The 19,246-nt window shown below is 39.3% G+C and overlaps 1 protein-coding gene across 3 annotated transcripts in view; it reads right to left on the minus strand.

Annotated features, from left to right (window-relative positions):
* The window catches only part of rptor (regulatory associated protein of MTOR, complex 1), a 132,599-nt gene that overhangs the window by 79,888 nt on the left and 33,465 nt on the right, over positions 1-19,246 (minus strand). For all 3 annotated transcript variants that reach the window (XM_007888666.2, XM_007888667.2, XM_007888665.2), the window contains exons 4-6: positions 11,626-11,784; positions 9,350-9,496; positions 1,686-1,861 (exon numbers count right to left, since the gene is read on the minus strand). In XM_007888666.2, coding sequence (XP_007886857.1) covers positions 1,686-1,861; positions 9,350-9,496; positions 11,626-11,784 — 482 coding nt within the window. The remainder of the gene's footprint in view (positions 1-1,685; positions 1,862-9,349; positions 9,497-11,625; positions 11,785-19,246) is intronic.

Here is a 19,246-nt window from a genome sequence, read left to right on the forward strand (position 1 = left end):
GATTATTCATGACTGTTGACACCATCTGATGCACTTGTTTTCACTGCAAATTGGGCTCGGAAGCGTTGTGCTTGCACAAACAGCTACACAACAATAAGCTTCAGCAAATTCTCCTTTTAAAAAAAAATGCAGACTGAAAAGCTTTGCGCTGATGCAACGATCAAGCATTCGCTCTAATGATTATACAAGCAATTTTAGGTTTTACGATTGGATTTTGTGTTGGGAGGGGTGGAAAATCGATTCAGAAATAATCTAAATCCAATATTAAGCAATGTTTGGCTGGGACATAAGAAACCAAATAAGATGAACCGTGCATCGACACAAAATTGATCTGCTTGAAGAGTCAATTTTGCAAGTTCTGTTTTTTTTTAATGTTACGATAACATCTCCGTGTTTCCCCTTTCTATTTCCCCCGGCTATCAAATTATTCTCCCATCCCTACGCCTGTCCAGAGGTGATCCACTTTCAGGCTATCTTGAGCACTACTCTGAAAACATTTGGGTGCAGTTGTGAAAGCCGTTCTGACCCACGACAATGCCTCACATTTTACTCACCTGTTGCGTTAGCACCTGAGTTCTTGCAGTGTTGCTGCATCAAAAACTCAAGAGTATGGACATGAACCCTCTGTGTCAAACACTGGTTCCAGATCCTGGTGTTCAGATCCTAGCATTCTATGAACACAGTATCTTTTTGCAACATAACCTCTGCCATCCCATAAATATGAACTGCAAAATAGATAAATTCCATCTGCCAACTCAGGTCATAGACCCCCTTCTTGATACATAGCAAAAATTCTCCTGGCGATGAAAGTTTTTTGAACATTCATTTTCTAAATAACCTTGGAGAGCACCTTTTTCTTCACTCCAGGACCTCCTCAAGTTTTAAATCCTACAACATCCATCATCACCAAACAATTGTAAAGACCGTACCAGTTAGGATGTCCCCCTAGAGCTGCCTTCAAAGTATTTATCCTATCCTGCGTGCCGTGGCTGACAGTGTAAGAAAGCCAATGTGCATTCTGAACCAACACACTCCTTTGGTAAGTGATCTGGAATGGGTATTCGTATCAATTTAATAAAGGAATACATTCTACGAGGGCCTCTCTTACAGGTCCGTCAAGGCTACAGTAAAACAGCAAAGTCATAACTTTCCAGTCAACTGCTGTTTCTTAGACAACAAAAACAGGACATTAAGGAGAAAAGGAGGAGGCCAATCGGCCCACCAGGTTATTGGATCTCGGCAGAGTTCCACCCTTTCACCATAACCCTGAACACCTCTGCTTCTCAAGTATCCATCCATCTTTCTTTTAAACAACCATGGTGATTGGGTCTCTATTGCTTTCTAGGGTAGAGCATTCCCCATCGTCACAAACTACTACATGAGGAAATGCCTCCTAACCTCAGTTCTAACGGTTTTAGTTCTGCACCAGGTGAAGATGAAAGACCATCTTCAAGGAACTGCTTCACATTTCACAATGTATATTGTATGTGGCTGCTGTCAAGGGTTATCAAAAGGCTACCATTATTTTCATTTTTTAAACAAGGCAATCCATATTATATTTTGTTCCATACCATTCGAGAACAATTTTAATAATTCCTAATATTTTGGCTGCTGAGAATTTTCATTCAACACATTCTGTGGAAGAAAAAAGGAAAGGGAGGCGTTAGTGACAGGTAGACACTTACCATCGTAATGCTATTTTGATCGGTGTAGTAAGGCAGGAAGTGAACAGATCAGCCGGTAAATCTGGGTTCATGGGCAAAAGCTCAGTGGCCTCACAGGCAGCCAGTTGAATACAGTTCTTCATTGATGGTGGCAAAGGCATCTGTGCGAGTGGGTGATTTGGGTTGATGGCTGCAACCTGAAAGATTAAGGCCAACAGGCAAAATTCATGGGATCGCAATACAAGTTAATTGAGACTCAATGTTTCATACCAGTCCACATTTATTACAATCACTTCTGTTCTTGTCATCTACGGGTACATTTAAAAATATCAAGTGAGAATAACATTTGAGGTTAACCTCAGAGGATTGTGAGATTTCATTGGCCCATTACAAAGCAAAGAAAGAGAAATCGACAAGAGTATGATTTACAAACACCTGAGATGCAGGTTATACCCTTAGCTAATATAGGAAAGTTTAAATGACAAAAAAAATTGAGATTTTGTTAACAACATTTAAGACACTTCATTTTTCAAGTTGTTCAAATTTAGTTAAAAAACACGATTATACAAATTTACATTTATATAGTGCCCTTCACATATTGAAATACACAAATCATATTGAACATTGCAAACCGTAACTTTTTTTATACTTTCAAATAAACACAATGGCGGGCCGAAGGGAGTGGGGACAAGCAATAGATGAGAGTCAGAAAAGTACAAGGCAGGAGGGATAAAATTGCAAACTTAGCAAGAAGGGAATTAGTTCCACTAAACCCTATAACAAGGCAACATGATTTCTATCACTTGGCTCAACATGCTGCAGCGTTAACTCAAATGAAAATACCCTCATCAATTCCCCACTTTGCTCAGCTCCTGAACTTCCAGCTCGTGCTGCTATGAAGCAAACATCACTACATGATTTGAGTGCTGCATAATTTTGTTTGCAAAGCTGACTTGTTTTAAGCGACATGAAGTGTACCAATGACAGCAAAGAATATAATCCCAACGATCACATAATAAGAAAGGTTTCCGTTTGATATAGCTCCTTATGAAGCTAAAGTGCCTGCCACTCACTTCAACACCCAAGGAGTTATGTAGACAGATGCAACAGCTAACCTGAACCAGTGATGTCCTAGAAACATCAATGAGATGAATGACCACTTGATCTTCATTTGTGTGAGGAAGGAAAATTTGATGGGAAATAGCTCTTTTTCATAATAGTGTTATGGGATATTTAATACCAACTTAAACCATGAGAACTGGAAAAAGGACCTTTGCTTAATACTGTATCATTTCAATCTCTGCCCCCCCCCCCCCCACCCATCACCACCACCACCATTGCAAACCAAACGTGAAATGGTGTAAATGAAGGATATGAAATTGAAACATGAGATTCAGAGATTCGTTTTCATCTCGCACTGCTCACTCGTCAAGATTCTTTTCTGCCATCCGCAGTGAGAAAGTGCGTCCTATCAATCACACCACGGCTAGCAGGGAAACTGCAGAAGAGTTGTCAAAACCAACACTACGGAGAGCACAACCCGAGACCACAAGCTAATACCGTACTGTGTGGTGACCTAGTTTCTGCCAGCTACGAGGAGGTTGGGACGCCACCTAGGCCATCACACCGCACTTTTGGGACTATGGATGCAAAAGGCATTGGCTGAAATGAGGTCAGAAAGCGTATTATAAATTATACGGTGTTTGAAGTGAGCAATCTGATCCATGAACATGTCAGACAAGGGTTACTCTTTTAATCTCAATGAATGTCATGCAAATTAATTACAACAAGGTGGTCCTCTGCTCTACTTTCTAATCTATTGAATAGAAGTCACGCAGAACGCACAAAAACCCAGCTGTTCATGTTTCTATATTGATCAATCAGCTTATTTGCCTATTAAGCAGAGTGCTGGTTTTGGCCTGAATTTTTGCTGGAAATTGGAACAAATTGAAGTGCCATAGAATTTTATGAGAAGATACAAAGATTTTTAAACATTTTTTTCCAAGTATCTATAAAAGACACAAGGCAAGAGAACATCCTTACAAATCCTTACAAAATGGTAGGAACTGCAACAAGACAAGCACTCTGAGACAACATCCGGCGTGGAGGGCGCTTTATAAATCCAAATTGTTGTTATTGTTGACATAGCACAATGGTAGTACTTGGATCATCGTGACTAAAATTATTTACAATTCCTTCACATTTTCGTCCACAAAAGACACAGTCAAAAACAATTTTACAGTAGATCCTGTGAAGTTTTGAGATGACTCGACAAAGTGATAAGGTGCTATATCAAATGCAAGGAGTATTACTATTATTATACTACAGAGAATGAACATGAAGTGAATCTAACCAAATGGGTTCAATAAGCATCAAGTCCACAAAATATCTGACAACATTGTGCACATTTGCAACTTAATCAACAATGAAAATGATTGAGCTCCATTCCTGGAGCAGCTGCAGTCCTCAGTAGAGGCTGGAAGTATATTGACTAAGTGGTTCTCCAAATTGCTGAACCACGGAAGTAGTGCTCAATCCACACAGTATCGGCAGCATTGTTTCTGTGTTGCTCAACAAATTCCTGCAACATTGAACCTCCTTTGACACTCAATAAAAAGTTATTCTAGAAACCAACCGAATCCCCAATGCATTCATTCTGCTAACTTCATTCAATTCCGTTTGCTTTCAACATGTAGAAGTTAGCAAACACCACAGAGCGTTTTACTAAGCGCACAGAAAGGATTACACTGAATGGAACGATTCTACTTTCCCCTTCCTAGAGTGCAATGCAATTCTTTTTATGACTCTCTCGGTGTCGTTAGGGGGGGGGAAAAAATGCTAAAATGAAGCAGAAAAGTCCATTCTACTCCCAGCACTGGATGAGCTGTTCATGTGTAGCTTAATCATATGACTTTCAATGTGGAGGATATGGTAAAACAAAAGTATACAATGAGGAATACTGTAATAGCAAATCATTGGACATTAGAATTTGTCCCCAAAGGGATGATTTTGCGAATTCAAGACAAACGGCAGCTCTTGAGTTTTCCTCTTCACATTCCCTTCTCTCACACTTTGAATATTTTTTGAAATGTTTCAGCTCACAGGAGACGCTTCACTGCCTTTGTGCACAGATATAATTGCGTGTACGATTTCCAGCACATTGGTTTAGAAAACAAAGGCAGGTTAATGACACAGCCATTTGACGAGTCGTATTAGCAAGTTACAACACGGGAACTACAATGTGCACAGCCAGAGACGCATAGAAATTCCCAGACCAGAGGGTGCCGTCACTATTACTAAATCTCTCCCTTTTCCCCGTATCCCACAAATGTTATTATTGCCCTGGTTTTCATCTACATGTGTGGGTGCAGCGTATTCATGTAACTCTCTGTCGGTCTTGCTGCAGAATTGTAATGAGAATCAACACCACCAAAGACAGTGTAAAATAAAAAAAAGGAAATGTACACTAGTGAGCGGCTTTGGGAATGGCAGTCACATGCCAATAAGAATGCTCATCAGCTACAGATAATAGTCTTTGCATACTCGGCCTTATCTTTTCTCCCCCTCCCAAATAAAGTTACTGTTTGTTATACTGTGTTGCAAATGGGCTGATCTGTGCTGCATCACTGCACATTTTAATAACTGCGTCATCAGCTCTTTTCAATTTTTTTTGTTAAAAAAAATCACACCAGCAGTCGCAGGCCAATCACCACTGCTGTGTGCAGGCATTTGAATGACACAGGATATCATTGGAGCTCCGCCTTCTCGATCAGAGTGATTTGAGCAGGTAACGAGATGCAGCTCGCTAGCTCCCTGCCTACAATGCTACACAGACAGCACCAATATTTGCAGCATAGCATAACATAGCAAAATACAACGTATTAATTATTCAGCATCGCCAAACTTAGTTATACTCTCTCCTGGGTCCTGGAGACTCTTGGACTAAACCTTAGGTGTTAAACAATTATTTACAGGTTGGCTCCCTTCATTTCGCTCTCTTTCCCCCAAATTTCCCCCTGGAAAGGCTTGTTTACTATACTGATTTCCATTGCTGCTGTCCTTTGCCATCAGCAGGCGATGGAATCCCACTGTGCACTCGGCGCCAACAGCAAAATAACTTATATTTTCTATGCAAAGTAAATATTAATGAGGTAGAAAATAAAACTGCTTAATTGGCTGTAACTGTCTTCTCTGAAGACTAGTTCTTCAGGTTCACAATTAACGATACAAGAAGAGGCAGAGGCTTCATGTTTCCCAGCAGAATTTAGCATTTGGACGTTTTATTTACAGAAAAATATTTTCCAAAACTATGAAATATGCAGCATTTTGGCCGGATACCGCTTCTGAGAAAATCAGAAATGTCTTTGTTTGACCACAGGCAAAATGAAATAGCAACCAAACATGTGTTTTTCCTGGGTGGTGGTGGGGGGTGGGGGAGAAGGAGAAGGCGAAAGAGAGAGTGGGATGTTTCTTAGACTAATCTAATGGGGTATGATCCATGCAGCATTTTTTCATTATAGGATTGATGAAACTTTTATTTCAAAGAAACCTTTTGTACACTGAGTTGCACGCAAGGTGGAAAAATCAATTGTTTATAAAATTCTATTGGACTTCTCATACATTTCATGACTATTGAGCAAATTGATCACTGGACTGTAGAAATAAGCTGCAGAAATGGCATATGAATTAGACCACTTCGGTAATACAGGGAGGTGGGGGAGATATTAAAAGTTTTCCACTGCATATTTTTCCATCCTTTTCCAGTAATAAAATACTTTTGCATCAATTCGAAAGACCCCTTTGAAAACAAATCTCCATCTGGCCTCCCTTCAAAGCCTGTGCCTTTAAGGATGAAACATCAATATTCCATTTTTTTTCCGCCCGTCAATATTTCCTTCAATTTTCTCGGATCCTGAAGGCATTGACTCATGTTTTTTTCCCTCTTATACTGAGCTATGGCTTCATTGGGACGGCAGATTCCAGTCCTCACTGACTCATTTCTATAGCGGAGTTCTCAGGATAGCAATCAGAAACAAAAACCCTGCCCAATTCTTCCCTTCCTGGCTCCTGAGGACCCTGAGCCAACTGTAGCTCTGAATGCGCATTGACTGCGATTAGGACACTCTGCACACAGCAGTTTTCAAACCCATAACCGTCCAGTCTTGTACATAGAATGAACATGGGTGTCCATTAACAGCAATGAGATCAGAAGGAATTTCTTCATGCACAGAGTTATTAGGCAGTGGAATTTATTATAAGCGTCTTTAGAGGCTGGATCAACAGAAGCACCTCAGCAATGAAGTCATAAAGAGATATAGGAAAATTGCTGGAAGGTGGGATCAATAATAAAGGGCAATTTAGAAAGACACAATGGGCTGAATGGCATCCTTTTGCGCTGAAAATTTCAGTTCACCTCCAGGAACACAAATGTCCAATGGATTGGATCTTGTATGGCTGCTTCTCATTTAATGTTCAAAAAAAGAAGCAAAGAAAAACAGGAAGGGGGTGGGAAAGTAAAGAAATGCGTTTCCTCTTTTCCTGATCACTGCCAGGGTGAACCACATAACAACAACAACTTGCATTTATGTAGCGCCCCTCTCGCAGGGTAGCGTCCTAGTGAGCTTGACAGTGGCGGAGCACATACAAAGCAAAGCCTACTGAAACCACCTGAAGGTAACCAGAAGAAGCAGGATGAAGAAGCCAGAAGAAATTAGCTCTTTGCCTTCTTACAGGTGAATCATCTCACAGTAACAACAGGCAATTTGAACAACAGCTGGGGGGGAACCCCATCAGCATCTCTGAGCATAACTTGGGACATAAATGGCTGCCTGTAGGCTTGGCAGAAAGCCTTTCATCTCAACCACGTCAACTGATCCTCTTTTGGTCTTCACCCAGACGTGACTGGCCGCGGGTTTCATATTCACAGATGTGTCTCAAGGATGAGAGGTTGAAAGCACAAAAATCCTTGGATATTCAATATGGGGGTTTCCAGTTTTTACATGTCATAACGCAAGCATTTCAGCTATCAGAAAGATTTAGGTTAGGATTTTGAGATGACCTAGATAAGCCACGCATTTGCAGTACATCTGCACTCTTGTCGGGTAAAATTAGTGCATTCACAATGCAATCAGTGGGGAGTCCAATTTAATCAAAGTACTGGTAAACAGCTCGGCAATGAAGGTAAGTTACTCATTACAATATCTGAAGGCTACAAGAGACCCACCTCCACCCGAGCTTTTCCCTAAAGTAACTACACAGATCCACACAAGGAATCTGAAGCAGAATTCATTCATTAACGCAGACTGATTCATTGAAATCTTGACTTTGTATCGTGTAAATAGTTTTTAAGGAATCCTCTTGATGGTGGGGGGAGGAGGCAAGAGTGGAGATAAGCTGCGTTTTCTACTTGGGGCTTAGCTAGCTCCAAGGTGCCGTGCCTCACGATGGAATAGAATCAAGTGGATCCTCTGTGGTGGTCTCTATCGTTTGGGTTCTTAAGCCGGTGGGTATGCAGTACTCCAAGGCACTACTGATGACAGATCAGTTAGCCTGGCTCATCGAAGGGCCAGACCAGTCACAGAGGGCAGTTTCCATTTGGTTTCCAGTTTGATGGGCATTTTCTCACCAGCAAATTATTTAAAAATATCCATCGACTCTTTCAGTGAAATGTCTCAATTGGTGGTCCTACAGGGGAGATTTTGTGCAAATCGCTCTGAAACAGTTCAAATGAGTTCTTGATGTGTCAAATGTTCTTATTACAAAAGTTAGAAAATGTAACCTTTCCAGGTCTGAAGGTCATAAATCGAAAGAGGAATATACTGGGTATAATTCTGGAATGAGCAATTTTAATTAGATATTTCTTTTGTTCTGAACATTACATTTGTATGCCTAAATTTGCTTCAGTGATCAGTTCTGAGTAGTTAGTCACCATTTGGAGACAGATGTTATACTGTAGCTGTTTTTCGACAACAGATGTGTGTAAGCAAAACATACAAGGTAATCAAACTTCAATATTACCTCCACAGGCATCACAGACATTCAGGGGATGATTAATAATCATGAAACGCCTACACAAGTTCACATTAAGCTTTAAATTCCTAATTTAACCCTATCTCAGTCAGAGGAGTTAGCACGCTCTGTTAAAACATTCTCCCCAAAGAATTTGACTGTGTGCATGGATTAGAAATTATAAATCTAACAGACAGCGAGAGAGCGAGAAAGAGAGAGAGCAAGGAAAATAATTGCAACATCTATCAAATGAGGGTTTTGCTCTAGAGACAGCATAGATACTGGAAACAGGCCCCGAACTGGATTGTTATGATCATGATTTTAAATCTAATGGTCTTCAGGTCAAGTGGTCAAACAATATCTACACAACAGGTTTCTAAGCATTCCCAATCTTCAAAGAGAAAACTGGAAATAATAAAGATAGCAAATTTAGAGCTAACACCACATTAAAAGATACTTTCGCAAAGGTCAATTATAATTAAACTGAGAGCTAAGCTAAGCTCTCTATTTTCTGGATAAAGGCACAATGATGGAAAATGATGATTTGAGGGGCAAAGGTGGATTACACATTTTATTGTAATACAATTTCACAGACAAATATTAAAATATTTGTAGCAGATATCAAACATGCCAAATTGTTAGTTTGGGGGTGGAAGAAAGGAGGAACACAAACATACCTCTAACTCCTGCTCTCTCTGCAATGCAAACTGTTTAAATGACTTCACTATGATTCCGGCATTTGAGCAGTCGTAGACAAATATAGAGGGGCTCCCCATCCAGGTCTGAAGGTCATAAATCGAAAGAGGAATATACTGGGTATAATTCTGGAATGAGAGAGAAATGAATTAGAGGCTGCCCATCATTTGCAGTGCAACTTTACAAATGCATTACAAACCTATTAGATGCTAGACAAATCCCACTCTCTCATTGGGCAAACCAGACGACTTGACAATAACTATCGACTGCAACAGTATGTCCAAGGTAATATTACTATAACTTTAATAGCTTTTCTCATTTGTCACCGTACCCTTTAGAGCAGATGCATTACACGTAACATCTAGAAAATCTTCCCACCCCACCCCCCCCCCACACTCCAACCATCCTGTAGGCGATTAATCTAAAAAAAAATTTAACAACTCGAGTATGTCAGTATCAAAGCAAACACCACAAATGTGGTTGTGTAACTAACAGACAGAAAAGTAATTGCAACATCTTTAACTTTAGATATAAAAGTGATTTCATATTGGTTTTACTAATACATTGGCAATTATAGATTGTGACACAAAAAAAACGTTGCTTCATAGTTGAATTACTCTAATAAAAGAGAATATTGCTTTAGGCAAACATTTGGAAACCTACCATTGCGTAACATAGATTAAAAAAAGGCTGAGAATAATTGTTAGAAAATCCCCCAAAACATTGTCCCTCAACAGATTGCATTTTAATGATTTTGGGATCAATTTACGGTAGTTTGACCAGGTGAGCCAATATTTTTAACAGAAGGATAAATAGAACACCAAATCTTAAAGATTAAACATGCACTTTTTCATTCATTGAAACAAAGACATAATCTTCAAACATTTGCTGCATGAAAAACCCTATGTCACCCTGGCTTCTGAGAAATGTATGTGATTCACTGTAGATTCTCTAATAGTTGGTCAGCTAACAGAAACTCTGGTTACCTAAACCCCATATAAAACACTGCTTGTCTTTTTTATTTTAGAACATCTACTTTCATAACAGGCCTCTAAAACAGTGCATTTTTGCAGTGAATTCAAACCAAATCATAACTACATAACTGGTGAAGTATTAGACAAACACCCAGCCCTACCTCTTTATATTTTCCTAAACATGTTGCAATATCTTTCAGGTTTTAGCCATTAAGCTCCTCTTAAACAATGTGAATGGATTAAGCATTACAATCATCCATTCACCGGGTGACTTTGAAAACACAGTTGTTCAAAACCACTGTGGCAATATATTTTTTTAAAATTCTGAATATCTGAATCAAATTTTAAACTGGTAGCTAACTGGATTACAAAATCTGTTGTGTTGGATTTGAATCCAACAAATGCTCCCAGGCAACCATAAAATCCCAATCAATGGTAGCACAATCACTGGTCAACACTTCAGTTTGCCACAGATAAGAATAAAACCCCAGCCAGCACATGGGAAGCCAAAATGGCTAATTTTGCAGAGAGCAGGAAGTGGAGTTAGTGGCAACTTGATGACCCAGATGTCCACCATTCGATCACGAGGTCACTGCCACTTCCTGCACACTGATATCAATAACAACCTGATGCTCCAGAAGTCAGCCAGTTTGGCATTTGCCAGCTAAGGATAGTACTGATGAAGCTAGCAAAGTGCCAACAGAGGTAGGATATGTGCATTTTTTGGATCAGTAAATGTTAGGGTCCCCAATACACACAATAATCAAACTTGCTTTATAATGGGGTTCTACTGTATGCATTTGATTTTTTCCTTACGCTGCACACTATTCTATACCAGGGTGGACAACACAAGGCCAATGTATTATACCACTGGTTACACTGTCAGAAAATAACAGCAAAATATTGTACAAAATTGCCTGAAAAGCTTTGCAGGTTAAAAATGTAAAAACTCCTTCTTGATGGATCCATTTCTTAAGCTACATCAAGTTCCCTGGTGTGCTTGAGGGTGATCCCTTAGATCATGCAAAAGGATATAAATGTTTGCGGATTTTACGGGCAATTAGCCACAAACCACCAGAATTCTGAAACGCATCTCAGCCTGCAATGTGAGATCTAGACACTCAAAACCTACATATAAATTAGACCAACTTCTAATATTGCCTAGTTTTTAATAAGCTAGGGTCTGAGTGCTGTGCAAACCACTTCCTGCACATTGTGATATGGATTTAATGGCAACAGGAACAGAAAAAAATCTAAGCGTGTCTGCACAAAATACTGGTTACCTTATTGAATACCCAGATTTCGCCATTAATTGTTGGTCTTGGAACGCCGTGTCCATTGTAATGGAAAAGCACCCGCTCTTCCTTGGCATTGCGCCTGAGAGATGTGCAGAGTTTTTTGACTTCGTCCACTGTGGGGTCCAGACTCTGCTTGTACCTGGCCTGTGAAAAGAAGAGTCCTATTAAAGCAGAATAACAAGATTAAACATTGAAGACTGAAATAGTAAACTCAGTTCCTTGGTATCATATTACTGTATCTTCTTGGTTTCGCCGCCAACACCAGAGAGAAGAGGAAGTTGATCTAATGTGCTCCTCCCATGTTTTTCCCAAACAAAATACATTTTATTGTACGATCGAGGCCAGGCCAGAACAATGTTAATTCCGACACTCATCAAAAATTACTACTGCCGTACAACTAATACGTGCTCATAATAATCCTCATAAATCAAAATCAATTCTAATCCCAGAGCAACTATTGAACTACTTACCTGTAATACAAAAAGATCTGTACAGTCTAGACTGTATTTATTGGTTAAAATGTATTGTTACCCAATGAATGCTTCAATAGTCTTTGGTACATCATTTAAACATCTAAGAAGCTCAGAAAATCACAGTAAAACCTACCAAGTGCTTAGTCTTAAAACTGCATACTTCTGATATTATTGCTGGTCATATTATTCCATGCAAAAAAAGCACAAAAACATCAAGGTGCAAATGATAGAGAAACGTAATTAGGCCATGTTGTAACAGTAGTCGTGTTTTTCCAGCTCATCTTTAAATGAGGATACGGTTAAAATTGCATGTCAATTAGTGCTGGCAACTCAGCCAGCAGAGCATGACAGATTTCAAAGGAATTATGCAGCTTTTTAATACAAAAAATGTCTAGAATTTCCATAAACATGTGGGCGAGTTCTTTGAAAGAAAGATTAGGAGTTAGCAGTAACAGGGTCCAATCTGCAAACAAGAAGATGATTTGAGGATTATCATGCAACTCGGTTAAAGCTCATACAGAATATGAAATATCAAGCATTTAGAATTAAGCAAGCTTCTGGTTATATAGCTGGAGGTTCGCCCCAATATTGTGTGCACGTTGGTACATCATCTCTTCGAAGCATTATAGTCAATTGAGCTAACTGTACTGGGATTACTAAAGGAGTATTAAAAGTAAACCCTCAAACACACTAAGAACTTGGAATGTTTATGTCACTTGGCTCCAAAAACACATTGTCCAAGCACATCTGAAAATAAATAATGGATAAATCATACATTAGCTCTAGTTTGAATGTGATGAGGAAGTCTAGCATGCTTAGAACAGTCAGATTCAATTGGATTGCCATTCACAGAAGTTTGAGGGGACCAATAGTCTGCACTAAGGCACACATGAAGGTGCTTCAGTTATTTTTTTAGTCAGCCAGGTGTCTGACCCACGACAAAATCAATCACCAAGCTTAACAATATCCAAACCTGGCTGAGAGTTCCACATTTGCATGTCACCTATGCATGGAATTATTTTTAAAATGAAGGGCTCCTTAAAAATTCTAACTTTTGATACGAATACCAGACAACATCTCTAATAAAAGCAGCACGGTGCACGCGGTATATAATCAGAATCGGGCTACGTTGCAATGACAAGTCAGGTTTTTCCAGTTCCTCTTTATATGAGGACACGGTTAAAGCTGCGTGGAAATTAGTCAAGGCAATTCCAGACTGCACAATATTACAGATCTCAAAGGAATTACACAGCTTTTTGTATAAATATTATGTATGGATTTCCTTGAAATTGTGGGAGTTGTTTGGATCACAGGACTAAAAGTTGTCAGTAACCTAGACCAATGTCAATAACGTAGACCAATACAAGAAGATCTGTACATAATTTGGTAATGTATGACACTGCTAAGCTATTACCTCTTCTAGTTCATATCGTCAACTCAAAGGCAATTCAATGTACTTAGTAGCTACAATTTATCACATTAAATATTTTAATAATTTCCATAAAGTTCTTTCTGAAAGGTCTTTCTTTGAAGCTGAAGAGTTCCAGCTGATCTCATCATACCTATAACACTGGAGAGCAGCAACACTGACATTCGTCGTGGCTTGGATAGATAGACCCTCTTAACTTGGAACAACCCTGCAGTATTCCAGGTGTAACCTGACCTGAATACTGCACATCTTCAACACGACCACTGAAAATCATCAGTGTCTCTTTTATTTACGACAATTTCTCTTCTTGAAATACGTGCACCTCCTATTTTCACTTCCACAATCTTTCATACTGGAAGATGATCTTTGCCAATGACCCCCCCCCCACCGAACAACATTTATAACATGAGCAATGGAAGTATTGACAGTATAGAATAATACAAATCCTTGTTCCTGGCCAAGTCTAGATTTTCTGGACATTTGTAATGTTTTATTTTACAAATATTAAATGAAGACAATATATCAACACTGCAGTCATTACATAGATCAAAAACATTGTACATGCTATGTGACTTCAACTGCATCGCTGGTAAAAACTAAATGACCCTAAACTCATTGCTTTAACATAATAGAAATAAATTGCTAAAATGCTTGAAACAGTCAAAAATCAGGAAGCATCTAGACCAATTTTTTAATTTGATTTTGCTTCTTAAAGCACAATTTCCCTTTAACGAGAAGATTAATGGAAAGGTAATCTAATTTAAGGTCTAGCCAGACATATACACTATATAGAATACTCCCAGAAAGTGAACCATAGAGACCAGAGATTATCTCATACTGAATGAAAAATAATCTGACTGTCGGGTATATTTCATTACAGCCGAAAATTGTGAAGCAGCTCGTAACATTGCATCAACCGGAAGCCTATTTGAATTGTCCTCCGCACAATGAATTCTTCCAATACAGTAATTTTCGCTTCTGCTAGCATGTTGCTCTACTTTGAGAGCTGCTTTTATGTGTTGCAGTCGCTATTTAAATATTTAGTCAGCCCAAAACCAATAATCCAAGTCAGCAGGTAGCGTTTTAAACTTTACGGGAAATTCCAATAGAGGTGGGGTGGGGGGGTAAAGAGTACATTTTCACCATCAGCCTCAACGCTTATTTTTGCCAAATTCTTTTGCCCAATGATCCCACATTCCTTTGATCTCTGCCCACACATGGCCAACTCAACAAAGCCAAGATCTCCATGCAAATCCAACACCAATAGACTATGAATCTACCATTAGATCATGTTTATCCACTTCCCTTACAAGGAAATGTAACCACTCAAACTGGTGTTGAATTTACTATACAATTTGCTGGTCCAAGTTGTAACATAGCCCTCCTCTCAAAAGATTTGGGTAAAGTGTGCACTTCAGTATTGCTGGACTGGGTCACTCACTGCATGTTTGTGGAATTTGGGGCACAGAAGGGCAAGAGTCCAGTTTGTAAGGGACATGAGATGGAATCAGCTGGGAGGCTGTTGATGAGAAGCAGTATTTCTGTCAAGAAGCTATAGAAAAAGTGTTGGCTGATATGTCGAGTGACGGTACCGTGATAAATCCTGCAATACTGGTGAAATGGTGGAGAGGTAGGAGAGAGATCAAAAAAGTGATCTAAAATGATGACTTCGGCACTTGCGGGTTTCTCATTAAATAATTTTCAGCATTCATCCAGTTCACAGTTACAGTGATGTACTTCTGAGTTCCACCAGGGACCACCCTTATCCCTCCCCCAACACACACCTCCTCCTGAATGCAATGATTCACTCATAAGTAACAGTTCCACATGCAGCCGTGATCTCCCACTGCAAATTGATAGGTTTATTTGAACCTGGGTGTTTAAAATTCAATAAAATACTCACTGCAAGTATTCACTCGGCAGCCTCTTAGAAGACCAATAGTAGATGTGGCTAACAAGCAAGCGATTCCTCTTGTTTTACAGCTCTGCTTCTTTCCAGTTATCAAGTTAAAGGACGTTCTGTGAAACCATTCATTCCATATTCCATCATTTCACTGCTGTTGGGTGTCAATCCTAGGTTTTCCTCCTTTCCTTCCTGCTCAAGGATCCCCATTGCCTCTGGGTAGCACTTTTGAGATGTTCATCCTACATTAAAGGCACTAAACAACTGAATATTTCTCCAATGGATACCGTAAGTTCTTTCCTTGTCCTCCACTGCATGAGGGGACATTATGCAGCATTTCTGGAGGAAGCTTTAAAGAACAGACAGTAATGCGAAATAGCAAGTTTAAACAGATCAGCGGCATTGCTAAAGGCATTACTTTGCACCAATTCCTCAGACCTCTTCAAAGCCACAGGCAATTTAAAAGCTGGTTAAGAGAATAATTTGAGGGATATGGGGGAAAAAGGACAGAGAGAGGACCTAGGTAGGTACTCAAGTGGAGTATAAACACCAGCCAGACTGGATGGGCCTAATGCCCCGTTTCTAAGCTATACCATCTATGAAAAATATTTTTGATAGATTCATATATTCTTAGAAAAAGCCAAAAGACTTTGTCAGGCAGTGGACACTAAGGAACTGAGGTTGCCCAAAGATCACCATCCTTTAGAGATAATGCATGTCAATCACATACATAGTCTTTCACCAAAGCAAGGTGACTGACCCACAGCACTCTGTGATGGTTCCCTGTGTTAAGAGGGTACACTTTTCTACAACAACAAGTTGACCTCTATACCTTTATATTTTGACTTTGTAATTGGCAGAAAACCCAGAATGAAAAGCAAAGATCAGCAATCACACTTCCCAGAATTGAAAGCTCGAATATTTGTAAAGCTAACGATCTTCTGCCTTCATTAAATAGTTTGGCTTCTTTAGCATCCATTCTGTGCACCATCAGGGGAAAACAAAATATTCAGCACTAGGTTGAAATATTCATTCCATGTGCAACTCTACAATTAACTGGATAATACTCAAACCTTTTAAAAATTGTCCAATTAAAATATACAACGAGACCAGTGTTTGTAAATATTTTACCTCAGTTCCGGACAGAATTATTAGGTTGTTTATAGGCTCAAATGCTGCTGCATTTATGTACAAAAAGTTACTACACTTGGCATTACTCATGAAGTAACATTTTGACATGATAAAATATTATAACAATGCAAGTCATTTCATTCCGCTTCCTTTGGTGACTGAGCTAGGTTAAATGCTGGTAAGGGCACGGGGTGGCTACAGTGGATACAAGATGGATACGAGTATGAGCCCCAAGTCTTAGAATCATTCATTCGTCTTCTCAAAACTCTCTCTTAACACATCAGCGAACCACTGAAGTTTGAAGGCCAAAAAGTATTCCAAACATGGCCTTAGCAGTGATCTTCTCAAAGTTTGCATAATGTTTAAAGATCGTCAAGAATCAGATGTTAATTAAGATAGTCTGCTATTGTGCTGTCAGTCAAATTCACGGAATAGAGCAAAATGTAGATGCTGAAAACTACCGTTTGAACTAAAATAAACCGATTGATCATAAAGGTGCCAAGCTCAGTCAACGTCTTGAAGTCCTGCACATCAAAAGACACTCAGGATACATTTTCGCATGCATTTCTGACAGCAGGGTTTCTGGAGCCTCGGTTTTAAGAATTCCAAATTCAAGTTTGAATCAAACACACAAACAATCCTGCAACTCAAGGGTTTCTCATACCATCAGCGATCGTTCAAATGGTTTCGGAACCAAGACCACAGCACGAGCATGGTCAGAACACAACCGGAAAGTATTAGTTAGTATGAAACCCAATGGTCTTGGTGAGAAGAGGCAAAACGTCCACAAACTAGTCCACGCTACATGGATGGATGATGAGAAACAATGAGTAATGGGAATACAGCCCCTCAAATGACAAGGCTGCATAACAAGAGCATCATAGCCATGGGGAAATTAACTAGACTGTGTCTCAAGTATTATTCTCAAAAGGATCATTACTCAATGTGTATTTTACACTTTGACGCATCAGGAGCTCAGGGAAGTGGGCAGTAATGAAACCTGCCCCTCTATAAGATAAACACACACACACACAAACAGATAATACATTTGAGTGATAACAGGATTTCAACACTTAATGCCGTGGTTTTGGAATATGCTCAGATAAATAATGTATAACCCATCGAAACTGCTTTACAGGAGTTCCAAATGACAGTTCTGCAATAATGAATACCATTTCATTTCCAATACCAGACTGGCAACTATGTGTAGTTTCCAGAGACACTTCACTGGCTTATAGACCTCTCTGCTCTTTCAATTTGGCTTAACTGTGATTTTATATCTTCTGCTATTCTAACTGCTATTCATACCATCTGTTTTCTGGCCTCTACCGGCACCTGCCTCAAACAATCATGAATATCAATAATAGAGCTCTCTTGCAGGTCTGAATAGTGCATACAAGCACACATTTGGTTTATCTTCCAAGTTAACTTAATATCATCTGTACTTAGCTTTTATTTGGGGCTCAGTCGTCTGCAACCTTATTCCATAAACTACTCTAATCCAGAAGATTCAGTGAGTCGTAAATTTACTCTAAAAGTAAATCTTTTGACATCCTGCATGTCAACTTTTCTTCAATTCTACACACTTTATTAATAAAAACGTTATAGGTAATAACTGTTACAGTCACTGTCAAACCTTGCTGATTGTCCTACCTGTGCTGAATGGGTTGATGTCAACTCGGAGGAGCTAGAAACTCAGCCAAGTGGACCTGCTCCTCGCTACTAAACTTGCTGAGAAGTGATTTGCGGATGTAGTGAAGGCAGGATCAGAATTGGCACACAGGAAGAATGGCCGCTTGAGCAATGTACCAGAGGGCAACAAACAGCCATTGGTCTAGCATGCGACTTCAGCTCAGTGACTTCAGGAAAGATAAGATGGGGAGAAAGCTTTTCATAAAAGACTTACTAATGAAGAAACACCTTTGGTGGTATTTGATATCAATGCAGAATTCACACCTACCATCTTCCAATGACAGCATCAAGGGTTTCTTTTGAAATTTGTGCTGCATCTTTCCTTATTTAACTTTGACTCCTGTATCAGATTTGGGAGCTGAAACAACACTGTAAATAAACAAGTGCATTGACAGCATTACCGGTTTTCAGCATTGCATTGAAAAGTGCTGTATCATTGCTCTACTCTAGGTTAAGCGGTGCTTTATAAATTGGATTCCAGTCACGAAGGATCTCTTCATCATAGGGTAAATTCCAATGCATTAGTTTATTATGAAAATCAAAAAATTATTCCATCAAAATGCCCTTAACTGCCTGTTTCAGGTCAGACTTACAGTAAGTGCAAGTCTGCAACCCAACACCCTTGTCACATGCCACAAATTTTATTTTAAGAGCAATTGATTCTTTCAAAAATAACTCAATCCTACTGTTACAACAGGATGTCTTTTCCTGATCAAATCAATAAAACGTTGCAACAGAATACACATGGCAAACAAACTGCTTACAGTTACAACTTCTAGGCATAAATTCCCTCCATATTTAAAAAAAACTTGAAGTATAAACAGTTTGAGTTCTTTTCTTGGCCGCAATACAAAAGAAGCACGACCCAAAATAAACTGTAGATTTAGCTTTTCAAAAAAATATTTAAACAGAATTGTACAATTGCTCTTTTAATTCTGATTTTGTGCCTCACTCCCTCTGTTCCAGCAGCCATGGTCA

Source organism: Callorhinchus milii, unplaced genomic scaffold, assembly GCF_018977255.1.
Source record: "Callorhinchus milii isolate IMCB2004 unplaced genomic scaffold, IMCB_Cmil_1.0 Scaffold20, whole genome shotgun sequence".
Taxonomy (NCBI): domain Eukaryota; kingdom Metazoa; phylum Chordata; class Chondrichthyes; order Chimaeriformes; family Callorhinchidae; genus Callorhinchus; species Callorhinchus milii.